The sequence below is a fragment of the Salvelinus alpinus genome, chromosome 12, assembly GCF_045679555.1.
Source record: "Salvelinus alpinus chromosome 12, SLU_Salpinus.1, whole genome shotgun sequence".
In the NCBI taxonomy this organism is placed as follows: Eukaryota; Metazoa; Chordata; class Actinopteri; order Salmoniformes; family Salmonidae; genus Salvelinus; species Salvelinus alpinus.
Window position 1 is genome coordinate 53,872,381 of NC_092097.1, and position 12,781 is coordinate 53,885,161.

General features: G+C 52.6%; 1 protein-coding gene across 6 annotated transcripts in view; it reads left to right on the forward strand.

Annotated features, from left to right (window-relative positions):
• Positions 1-12,781, forward strand: part of dock3 (dedicator of cytokinesis 3) — a 414,918-nt gene that overhangs the window by 253,705 nt on the left and 148,432 nt on the right. For all 6 annotated transcript variants that reach the window (XM_071336834.1, XM_071336838.1, XM_071336835.1 and 3 more), the window contains 2 exons: positions 955-1,039; positions 5,635-5,676. In XM_071336834.1, coding sequence (XP_071192935.1) covers positions 955-1,039; positions 5,635-5,676 — 127 coding nt within the window. The remainder of the gene's footprint in view (positions 1-954; positions 1,040-5,634; positions 5,677-12,781) is intronic.

Consider the following 12,781-nt stretch of genomic DNA (forward strand, 5'->3'; position numbering starts at 1 on the left):
AAGTGAAATAAACAATCAAATTTAACAGTAAACATTACACATACAGCAGTTTCAAAAGAATAAAGACATTACAAATGTCATATTATCTCTATATACAGGGTTGTAACGATGCGCAAATAGTTAAACTGCAAAATTGAAACTCAATTAACATAAATATGGGTTGTATTTACGATGGTGTTTGTTTTTCACTGGTTGACCTTTTCTTGTGGCAACAGGTTACAAATCTTGCTGCTGTGATGGCACACTGTGGTATTTCACCCAGTAGATATGGGAGTTTATCAAAATGTGATTTGTTTTGGAATTCTTTGTGGGTCTGTGTAATCTGAGGGAAATATGTGTCTCTAATATGGTCATCCGTCTCTCTCTCCCTTCCCTCCCTCTCTCTCCCCCTGCATCTCTCTTGATCTCTCCCTTCCCTCTCTCTCTCTCCCCCTGAGTCTCTCTTGATCTCTCCCTCCCCCCCTCTCTCTCCCCCTGCGTCTCTCTTGATCTCTCCCTTCCCTCTCTCTCTCTCCCCCTGAGTCTCTCTTGCTTCCTCCCTCTCCTCTCCTCTCTCTCCCCCATGTCTCTCTTGCTCTCTCCCTCCCTTCCCTCCTTCTCTCTCCCCCCGCGTCTCTCTTTTTCCCTCCCTCTCCTCTCTCTACCCCATGTCTCTCTTGCTCTCTCCCTCCCTTCCCTCCCTCTCTCTCCCCCGTGTCTCTCTTGCTCCCTCCCTCTCCTCTCCTCTCTCTCCACCATGTCTCTCTTGCTCTCTCCCTCCCTTTCCTCCTTCTCTCCCCCCGCGTCTCTCTTGCTCCCTCCCTCTCCTCTCTACCCCATGTCTCTCTTGCTCTCTCCCTCCCTTCCCTCCTTCTCCCTTCCCCCGCGTCTCTCTTGCTCTCTCCCTCCCTTCCCTCCCTCTATCTCTCCCTACGCCTCTCATGCTCCCTCCCTCTCCTCTCCTCTCCTCAACAGACACCTGGGCCTGGACCTCGTACCCAGGAAGGAGTTTGAAATGGTGGATGCAGACCAGATCAGCGTCTCAGACTTATACAAAATGGTAGGTACCACTGACCACTTTAGAGACTAATACAAAATGGTAGGTACCACTGACCACTGTAGACTTATACAAAATGGTAGGTATAACGTTACCACTGAACATAGTTTTTTTCCCTACAAAACTAAGTTGAATGCACTGACTATAAGTCTCTCAGGATAATAGCATCTGCTCAATAACCTAAATGTAAATGGTAGGTACCACTGGGCCGACTGTGTGCTGCACACACTAGAGTCATGACGATGTCCTGCTGTTGCCTAGTGACTGTTGCTGGTGTATGGTACATTGTCCAATCAAAACGCACCCTTATGTATGGTACGTGTATGGAAGAAGCAGAAACCTCTGCTGTAGCTGGAACTGCAACTAGATATTTTCTCTTAAAAAGTGATGATTTACACATGAATCAGATTCAGTGTAGCCATAACAGCAGCTAAACTACACTGAACAAAAATATAAACGCAACATGTAAAGTGTTGGTCCCATTTTTCATGAGCTGAAATAAAAGATTCCAGAATTTTTCCATATACACTAAAAAGCTTACGGCTCTCACATGTTGTGCTCAAATTTGTTTACATCCCTGTTAGTGAACATTTCTCCTTTGCCAAAATAATCCATCCACCTGACAGGTGTGGCATATTAATAAGCTGAATAAACAGCAGGATCATTACACAGGTGCACCTTGTGCTGGGGAAGAAAAAAAGGCCACTCTAAAATGTGCGGGAAAAAATCATTCTGATTGGCTGGGTTGGCTCCCCGATGTGTGGGCCTGGCTCCCAAGTGGGTGGGCCTGGCTCCCCGATGTGTGGGCCTGGCTCCCCAGTGGGTGGGCCTGGCTCCCCGATGTGTGGGCCTGGCTCCCCGATGTGTGGGCCTGGCTCCCAAGTGGGTGAGCCTGGCTCCCCGATGTGTGGGCCTGGCTCCCAAGTGGGTGGGCCTGACTCCCCAGTGGGTGGGCCTGGCTCCCCAATGGGTGGGCCTGACTCCCCGATGTGTGGGCCTGGCTCCCCAGTGGGTGGGCCTGGCTCCCCAGTGGGTGGGCCTGGCTCCCCGATGTGTGGGCCTGACTCCCCGATGTGTGGGCCTGGCTCCCCAGTGGGTGGGCCTGACTCCCCGATGTGTGGGCCTGGCTCCCCAATGGGTGGGCCTGACTCCCCGATGTGTGGGCCTGGCTCCCCAGTGGGTGGGCCTGACTCCCAAGTGGGTGGGCCTGACTCCCCGATGTGTGGGCCTGGCTCCCCAATGGGTGAGCCTATGCCCAGTTATGTGAAATCCATAGATTAGGGCCTAATGCATTTATTTAAATTGACTGATTTCCTTATATGAACTGTAACTCAGTAAAATCATTGAAATTGTTGCATGTTGCGTTTATATTTGTGTTCAGTATATAACAGGTACAGTACACATAATTGTGTTGTTTGAGCTATTTTTGATTAATGACAACTGTCATCGCAGCAACAAAACAATGATGAGCCAATTTATATATTTGTTGCAACAGGTCAATCTGTTTAGTTAGCTGAATATCTGGAGCTTAAAAACAGAATAGTGAATGGGAGGGAGACATTGGCAATATGATGATTGTGTCTGATGAGGGTGTCTGCCCTGGCCTTGCTCCCAGCTCTGGGGTGGTGCTGAGTCTGAATGTCTGCCCTGGCCTTGCTCCCAGCTCTGGGGTGGTGCTGAGTCTGAATGTCTGCCCTGGCCTTGCTCCCAGCTCTGGGGTGGTGCTGAGTCTGTGTCTGCCCTGGCCTTGCTCCCAGCTCTGGGGTGGTGCTGAGTCTGAGTGTCTGCCCTGGCCTTGCTCCCAGCTCTGGGGTGGTGCTGAGTCTGAGTGTCTGCCCTGGCCTTGCTCCCAGCTCTGGGGTGGTGCTGAGTCTGAGTGTCTGCCCTGGCCTTGCTCCCAGCTCTGGGGGTGTTGCTGAGTCTGAGTGTCTGCCCTGGCCTTGCTCCCAGCTCTGGGGGTGTTGCTGAGGTAATGGCAGTGTGTTACAGCCCTGGCAAAGTGGCTGGCTTGGCCAGAGGACTGAATGGTCGAAGGAGAAAGACAGCTACAGATGTAGGATCTTAATTTGATCCCCCTTCAATGCAGGACATGTCAAAACTGTAGTGTATTTGACGGTTAAAAAGGCTTCTGAAGTTTGTAATTTCCACTTGGAAATGTCAGACTTGATTTTCCCTTATGAAAAATGTATCAACCCCTACAAAAATGTTCATTAATTATAATCCACGTAATACTTCACATGTACTGTTGCTGCAGGATTATTTTCCTGCTGTAGCAATCTGGCTCAAATCAAGATCCTACATCTGATGTCAGAGGTACATCAAAGTGGTGGGGATGGGGAGAGTGAGACCTTGGCACCATGGCAGGAGGAGGCAGGGTAACTGGGGGATGCCTAATGTTAATGGACACTCACATCTAAGACACGATAGAAGTAGATGGAAGTGGGCAGTCCTGGCAGATATGACACATGCCGGGGGGGGGGGGGGGGGGGGGCAGGAGAAGAGAGGAGGACGGAGGGTCTCTGAGGAATGATGGCAGGTGATAATGGACACTTGGGTTGTAGGTGTGGGGAGATTACAGTAGTTCTCACCTCGGAGAGGGTGGAGGTAGAGGGTAGGGTGGAGGATAGGGGAGAGGTAGAGAGGGGGGTGGGTAGGTGAGAGGGGAAGATGTTAGGGGTGAGGGGAGGGGGAGAGGGGAGAGGGGAGAGGGTAGAGGGGCGAGGTAGAGTGGAGGGAGAGAGGGGACGGAGGGAGAGAGGGGAGGTAGGGAGAGAGGGGAGGCAGGACAGAGGGGAGGGGTGGAGAGAGGGGAGGGGTGGAGGGAGGAGTGGGGTAGACGATAAGGGAGAGGGTAGATGGAGGGCAGGAGGTGTTGGGTATGATGCTTCTCACCTTGGATCTCACCCCGAATAAAAACTAAAGGGAAGAGAGGGTGGAGAGGGGGAAGAGAGGGGGAAGAGAGTGTGGAGAAAGGGGGAGGAGAGGGTGGAGAGGGGGAAGAGAGGGTGGAGAGGGGGAGGAGAGGGTGGAGAGGGGGAGAGAGGATGGAGATGGGGAAGAGAGGGGGAAGAGAGGGCAGAGAGGGGGAAGAAAGGGTGGAGAGAGGGTGGAGAGGGGGGAGAGAGGATGGAGAGGGGGAGAGAGGGAAGAGAGGGCAGAGAGGGGGAAGAGAGGGCAGAGAGGGGGAAGAGAGGGCAGAGAGGGGGAAGAGAGAGTGGAAAGGGGGAAGAGAGGGTGGAAAGGGGGAAGAGAGGGAAGAGAGGGCAGAGAGGGGGAAGAGAGGGTGGAAAGGGGGAAGAGAGGGTGGAAAGGGGGAAGAGAGGGAAGAGAGGGCAGAGAGGGGGAAGAGAGGGAAGAGAGGGCAGAGAGGGGGAAGAGAGGGGGAAGAGAGGGCAGAGAGGGGGAAGAGAGGGTGGAGAGGGGGAAGAGGGGGAAGAGAGGGCAGAGAGGGGGAAGAGAGGGTGGAGAGGGGGAAGAGAGGGCGGAGAGGGGGAAGAGAGGGTAGAGGGGGGCAGAGAGGGGGGAGGGGGAGGAGAGGGGGAAGAGAGGGCAGAGAGGGGGAAGAGAGGGTAGAGAGGGCAGAGAGGGGGAAGAGAGGGCAGAGAGGGAGAAGAGAGGGTGGAGAGGGGGAGAGAGGGTAGAGAGGGGGAAGAGAGGGAAGAGAGGGGAAGAGAGGGCAGAGAGAGGGAAGAGAGGGCAGAGAGGGGGAAGAGAGGGTGGAGAGGGGGGAGAGAGGATGGAGAGGGGGAAGAAAGGGGGAGGAGAGGGAAGAGAGGGCAGAGAGGGGGAAGAGAGGGCGGAGAGGAGGAAGAGAGGGTGGAGAGGGGGAGAGAGGGGGAAGAGAGGGGAGAGTTTGAAAAGAGGGGGAAGAGGGGGGGAAGAGAGGTTGGAGAGAGGGTGGAGAGGGGGAGAGAGGGGGAAGAGAGGGTGGAGTTGGCATGGAGAGGGGGAAGAGAGGATGGAGTTGTCTTGTTTGGATGATGCCTTTCACCCTGTATCTCTTCTCTACACTCAGAGAGAGACGGCAAGATAAACAAGACAAAACACCATCAAAGTAAACATGTACATTGACCTCTCTTACTCTCTCTTTATCTCAGCTTGGATCTATGAAGTAGATATATCTATGACTCAATTACCTTCGCCTTGTGTTTCTACTCAAGGTACTATGAACTATGGGACAACATTGTATTTATTCTGTTCCTGTACACTGTTCTGAGTGGTGATTCAGCGTTTCACAGTCACTGTCTTATTCTGACAGCCTGTCTCGCTCCCTCTTGCCCTGTCTTGTCCTCCCAGCATGCTATGCTCTGCTCTGCTTGGGGCGTCCCCGACCTATCGTACCGCCTCATACTCACAATGCCCTGACAACCAACCACAGCTTAGCGCTGCTGCACTCTAAGCAAATGAAACATGTACATATTGCCAAGGTTTTGATATCTGATTCACAATCAAAAGAGGATGACTAACTGAGGATCTTTATCTCTCTATCGCTCTCTTTCTCTCTCTCTCTCTCTCTCTCATCTCTCTTTCCTCTCTCTCACTCTCTCCTCTCTTTCTGTCTCTATCTCTCTCTCTTCTTTTCTTTCTTGTCTTTGCAGCATCTGTCCAGCAGACACAGTGTCCAGCAAAGCACAACCCAGGTACAACATACTCTCTGCAGTTGCTATCATGCACACACTGTCACTACTGCATGAAAATGACCATCACAATGCTGACATCATGTTATCTAATTATCTATGTACAATAATACACATATAATATGACATGCCCTGAGGTTTCCTGTCCTGTCTCGTCCCCACAGGGTGACAATGTCCCTGTCCTGTCTCGTCCCCACAGGGTGAATGTATCCCTGTTCTGTCTCGTCCCCACAGGGTGACAATGTCCCTGTCCTGTCTCATCCCCACAGGTTTCCTGTTCTCTGTCCTGTCTCGTCCCCACAGGTTTCCTGTTCTCTGTCCTGTCTCATCCCCACAGGTTTCCTGTTCTCTGTCCTGTCTCGTCCCCACAGGTTTCCTGTTCCCTGTCCTGTCTTGTCCCCACAGGTTTCCTGTTCCCTGTCCTGTCTCATCCCCACAGGTGTCCTGTTCTCTGTCCTGTCTCGTCCCCACAGGTTTCCTGTTCTCTGTCCTGTCTCGTCCCCACAGGGTGAATGTATCCCTGTCCTGTCTTGTCCCCACAGGGTGTCAATGTCCCTGTCCTGTCTCGTCCCCACAGGGTGACAATGTCCCTGTCCTGTCTCGTCCCCACAGGGTGAATGTATCCCTATCCTGTCATGTCAGCACAGGCTTCCTGTTCCTTTTCCTGTCTCGTCCCCACAGGTGTCATGTTCCCTGTCCTGTCTTGTCCCCACAGGGTGTCAATGTCCCTGTCCTGTCTCTTCCCCACAGGGTGACAATGTCCCTGTCCTGTCTCTTCCCCACAGGGTGACAATGTCCCTGTCCTGTCTCGTCCCCACAGGGTGAATGTATCCCTATCCTGTCATGTCAGCACAGGCTTCATGTTCCTTTTCCTGTCTCGTCCCCACAGGTGTCATGTTCCCTGTCCTGTCTTGTCCCCACAGGGTGACAATGTCCCTGTCGTGTCTCATCCCCACAGGGTGACAGTATCCCTGTCCTGTCTCGTCCCCACAGGTTTCCTGTTCCCTGTCCTGTCTCGTCCCCACAGGTTTCCTGTTCCTTGTCCTGTCTCATCCCCACAGGTTTCCTGTTCCTTGTCCTGTCTCGTCCCCACAGGTTAACTGTTCCCTGTCCTGTCTTGTCCCCACAGGGTTGACAATGTTTCTGTCCCATCTCAACCCCACAGGGTTACAGTATCCCCGTCCCGTCTTGTCCCCACAGGATGTATGTGTCCCTGTCCCGTCTTGTGCCCACAGGATGACTGTATCCCTGTCCCGTCTTGTCCCCACAGGATGACTGTATCCCTGTCCCGTCTTGTCCCCACAGGATGACTGTATCCCTGTCCTGTCTTGTCCCCACAGGATGACTGTATCCCTGTCCCGTCTTGTCCCCACAGGATGACTGTATCCCTGTCCTGTCTTGTCCCCACAGGATGACAGCATCTCTGTTTCGTCTTGTCCCCACAGGGTGAATGTATCTCTGTCCCGTCTTGTCCCCACAGGATGACTGTATCCCTGTCCCGTCTTGTCCCCACAGGATGACTGTATCCCTGTCCCGTCTTGTCCCCACAGGATGAATGTGTCCCGGTCCCATCTTGTCCCCACAGGGTGACTGTATCCCTGTCCCGTCTTGTCCCCACAGGATGAATGTATCCCTGTCCCATCTTGTCCCCACAGGATGAATGTGTCCCTGTCCCATCTTGTCCCCACAGGATGAATGTGTCCCTGTCCTGTCTTGTCCCCACAGAGTGACTGTATCCCTGTCCCGTCTTGTCCCCACAGGATGAATGTATCCCTGTCCCATCTTGTCCCCACAGGGTGACTGTATCCCTGTCCCATCTTGTCCCCACAGGGTGACTGTGTCCCTGTCCCATCTTGTCCCCACAGGATGAATGTGTCCCTGTCCCGTCTTGTGCCCACAGGATGACTGTATCCCTGTCCCGTCTTGTCCCCACAGGATGAATGTGTCCCTGTCCCATCTTGTCCCCACAGGGTGACAGCATCTCTGTTTCGTCTTGTCCCCACAGGATGACAGCATCTATGTCCCGTCTTGTCTCCACAGGGTGACAGCATCTCTGTCCCGTCTTGTGCCCACAGGATGAATGTGTCCCTGTCCTGTCTTGTCTCCACAGGATGAATGTGTCCCTGTCCCGTCTTGTCCCCACAGGATGAATGTGTCCCTGTCCTGTCTTGTCCCCACAGGATGACTGTATCCCTGTCCTGTCTTGTCCCCACAGGATGACTGTATCCCTGTCCCGTCTTGTCCCCACAGGATGAATGTGTCCCTGTCCTGTCTTGTCCCCACAGGGTGAATGTATCCCTATCCTGTCATGTCAGCACAGGCTTCATGTTCCTTTTCCTGTCTCGTCCCCACAGGTGTCATGTTCCCTGTCCTGTCTTGTCCCCACAGGGTGACAATGTCCCTGTCGTGTCTCATCCCCACAGGGTGACAGTATCCCTGTCCTGTCTCGTCCCCACAGGTTTCCTGTTCCCTGTCCTGTCTCGTCCCCACAGGTTTCCTGTTCCTTGTCCTGTCTCATCCCCACAGGTTTCCTGTTCCTTGTCCTGTCTCGTCCCCACAGGTTAACTGTTCCCTGTCCTGTCTTGTCCCCACAGGGTTGACAATGTTTCTGTCCCATCTCAACCCCACAGGGTTACAGTATCCCCGTCCCGTCTTGTGCCCACAGGATGACTGTATCCCTGTCCCGTCTTGTCCCCACAGGATGACTGTATCCCTGTCCTGTCTTGTCCCCACAGGATGACTGTATCCCTGTCCTGTCTTGTCCCCACAGGATGACTGTATCCCTGTCCTGTCTTGTCCCCACAGGATGACTGTATCCCTGTCCCGTCTTGTCCCCACAGGATGACTGTATCCCTGTCCCGTCTTGTCCCCACAGGATGAATGTGTCCCGGTCCCATCTTGTCCCCACAGGGTGACTGTATCCCTGTCCCGTCTTGTCCCCACAGGATGAATGTATCCCTGTCCCATCTTGTCCCCACAGGATGAATGTGTCCCTGTCCCATCTTGTCCCCACAGGATGAATGTGTCCCTGTCCTGTCTTGTCCCCACAGGGTGACTGTATCCCTGTCCCGTCTTGTCCCCACAGGATGAATGTGTCCCGGTCCCATCTTGTCCCCACAGGGTGACTGTATCCCTGTCCCATCTTGTCCCCACAGGGTGACTGTGTCCCTGTCCCATCTTGTCCCCACAGGATGAATGTGTCCCTGTCCCGTCTTGTGCCCACAGGATGACTGTATCCCTGTCCCGTCTTGTCCCCACAGGATGAATGTGTCCCTGTCCCATCTTGTCCCCACAGGGTGACAGCATCTCTGTTTCGTCTTGTCCCCACAGGATGACAGCATCTATGTCCCGTCTTGTCTCCACAGGGTGACAGCATCTCTGTCCCGTCTTGTGCCCACAGGATGAATGTGTCCCTGTCCTGTCTTGTCTCCACAGGATGAATGTGTCCCTGTCCCGTCTTGTCCCCACAGGATGAATGTGTCCCTGTCCTGTCTTGTCCCCACAGGATGACTGTATCCCTGTCCTGTCTTGTCCCCACAGGATGACTGTATCCCTGTCCCGTCTTGTCCCCACAGGATGAATGTGTCCCTGTCCTGTCTTGTCCCCACAGGATGACTGTATCCCTGTCCTGTCTTGTCCCGCACCACGTCTTACTGTAGCATACGGGACGGCGTAACATCTTTAGTTGGCCCAACATGAGAAAATTTATGTCAAGTTAAAAAGAAATTCTGTCAAGTTAAAATGATGTGTTTGCTCAATTGTTCATATGTTCATATGTTCATATGTTCATTCAACTAGAAATAATTTTTGCTATCTTACCTAAACATGGCTGTGGAACTACATTTACATGTTAGTCATTTAGCAGAAGCTCTTATCCAGAGTGACTTACAGTTAGTACATTCATCTAAATAAGATAGCCAGGTGGGACAACCACAGATCACAGTCATAGTAAGGATATAGTTCCTCAATAAAACAGCTGTCAGCTGGGTCAGAGCTAGTAAAGGGAGGGAAATGTGAAGTGCGAGTGTTAGAGCATGAACCTGCAGGAGTGAGTCACTGCTTTGATGTTTTCAGAGAACGACAGGGTGTTGTCCAGGGTCACGCCAAGGTTCTTAGCACTCTGGGAGGGGGGGGGACACGGTGCCAACTGTGATGGAGAGGTCGTTGAGCGGGCAGGCCTTCCCCGGGAGAAAGAGCAGCTCCGTCTTGTTGAGGTTGAGCTTGAGGTGGTGGGGCCGACATCCAAGCTGAGATATATGCCAGGCACGCAGAGATGCGTGTCACCACCTGGATGTCAGGGGGGAAAAAAGGGGGTGAAGGAGAAAAGTATTTGAGTTTCATCTGCATAGCAATGATAGGAGAGACCATGTGAGGATATGACAGAGCCGAGTGACTTGGTGTATAGAGACAAGAGGAGAGGTCCATCCTCATAGCAGTGATAGGAGAGACCATGTGAGGATATGACAGAGCCGAGTGACTTGATGTATAGAGACAAGAGGAGACGTCCATCCTCATAGCAGTGATAGGAGAGACCATGTGAGGATATGACAGAGCCGAGTGACTTGGTGTATAGAGAGAAGAGGAAAAGTCCATCCTCATAGCAGTGATAGGAGAGACCATGTGAGGATATGACAGAGCCGAGTGACTTGGTGTATAGAGACAAGAGGAGAGGGCCTATTACCGAGCCCTGGGGCACACCAGTAGTGAGAGTATGTGGTACAGACAGAGATCCTCTCCACACCACCTGGTAGGAGCGACCTGCCAGGGAGGATGCAATCCAAGAGTGTGCAGAGCCTGTGACGCCCCGACCTGAGAGGGTGGAGAGGAGGCAGAGCCTGAGACTCCCAGCCCTGAGAAGGTAGAGAGGAGGCAGAGCCTGAGACGCCCCGCCCTGAGAGGGTGGTGAGGAGGCAGAGCCTGAGACTCCCAGCCCTGAGAGGGTGGAGAGGAGGCAGAGCCTGAGACACCCAGCCCTGAGAGGGTGGAGAGGAGGCAGAGCCTGAGACGCCCAGCCCTGAGAGGTTGGAGAGGAGGCAGAGCCTGAGACGCCCAGCCCTGAGAAGGTAGAGAGGAGGCAGAGCCTGAGACGCCCCGCCCTGAGAGGGTGGTGAGGAGGCAGAGCCTGAGACTCCCAGCCCTGAGAGGGTGGAGAGGAGGCAGAGCCTGAGACACCCAGCCCTGAGAGGGTGGAGAGGAGGCAGAGATTGAGACGCCCAGCCCTGATAGGGTGGAGAGGAGGCAGAGCCTGAGACGCCCAGCCCTGAGAGGGTGGAGAGGAGGCAGAGCCTGAGACGCCCAGCCCTGAGAGGGTGGAGAGGAGGCAGAGCCTGAGACGCCCAGCCCTGAGAGGGTGGAGAGGAGGCAGAGATTGAGACGCCCAGCCCTGATAGGGTGGAGAGGAGGCAGAGCCTGAGACGCCCAGCCCTGAGAGGGTGGAGAGGAGGATCTGATGGTTCACGGTGTCGAAGCCAGTGGATAGATCTAGGAGGATGAGAACAGAGGAGAGAGTCAGCTTTGGCAGAGCGGAGAGCTGTGAAACAGAGGAGAGCAGTCTCAGTTGAGTGAGTCGACTTGAAGCCTGACTAGTTAGGGTCAAGAAGATTGTTCTGAGAGAGATGGTGAGAGCGTTGGTCAGAGACAGAACACTCAAGTGTTTTGGAAAGAAAAGTAATGGATACTGGTCTGTAGTTTTTGACTTCAGAGGAGTCGAGTGTTGGTTTCCTGAGGAGGGGAGCAACTCATACTATTTTGAAGTCAGAGTGGACGCAGCCAGCTTTCAGGGATGAGTTGATGAGGGAGGTGAGGAATGAGAAAAGCTCTCTAGAGATGGTTTGGAGAAGGGAGGAGGGGATGGGGTTGAGCGTGCAGATTGTCTGGCGGCAGTTGCTGGATTTCATCTGGAGAGAGAGGGGAGAAAGGGGTCAAGATGTCAAGGGTGGTTCTGTGTGAATGAGACTAGTTGACAGATGTCGCAGATGTCGTCAACCTACTTTTCAAAGTGGTTTACAAAGTCGTCCGCAGAGAGGGAGGAGGATTAAGGAGAGAGAAGAAGTTGAAAATAGTTTCCTGGGGTTAGAAGCAGAAGCTTGACATTTAGAGTGGTAGAAAGTGGCTTTAGCAGCAGATACAGAGGAAGAGAAAGTAGAGAGGAGGGAGTGAAAGGATGATAAGTCCTCCAGAAGTTTAGTTTTCCTCCATTTTTGTTCACCTGCCCGCAGCCCTGTTCTGTAAGCTCACAATGAGTCACTCAGTCACGGAGAAGGAGGGGAGAGCCGGCCGGGAGGAAAGGGGACAGTCATAGAATGTGGAAAGGGAGGAGAGGAGGATCATGGAGGCAGGATCAAGATACAGGAAGGAGAAGTAGAAGGGAGAGATGATAGGGTAGAAGAGGAGAGAGTAATGAGAGAGAGAGAGAGTAGTGTGAGAGAGAGAGAGATGGAGAGAGTAGTGTGAGAGAGAGAGAAGTGAGAGAGAGAAGTGAGATAGAGAGAGAAGTGAGAGAGAGAGAGACAGAGAGAGAAGTGAGAGAGAGAGAGAGAGAAGTGAGAGAGAGAGAGTAGTGAGAGAGAGTAGAGAGAGAGAGAGAGTGAGTAGTGAGAGAGAGAGATTGTGACAAAGTTTGACTATCTGGGTAGGGGCTGAGTGGCTAGGGTTGGAAGAGAGGGAGACAGAAAAGGAGACAACATAGTGATTAGAGACCTGGAGGGGGTTGCAGTGAGATCAGTAGGATGAGGTCAAATCTATTGCCTGCCTTGTGAGTTGGAGGGAACTGGGTAAAGGTGGGGTCAAAAGAGGCAATAAATAAATCCAAGTCAGATATCAGGAGGTTGAAGTCACCCAGTATGAAGAAACACACAAAACGAGTTACACAGCGCTTTTAACATGTTCATTTATACAGTAATTAGTATTCAACATGTCCTCACCTGGGATTTGAACTCACAACCGATTGGTTTAATGACATTCCAATCTTCTTGCTACGCCACCATATCTGTGTCGATTATTGATTGATATTAATATTCTCTCATCATTGATTTGATTTGCTTATTTAAGCATTTTGAGGTTTTTCTGTATAGTTGTCTAATGTTGGTGGGGCATTTTACTCTGTTTT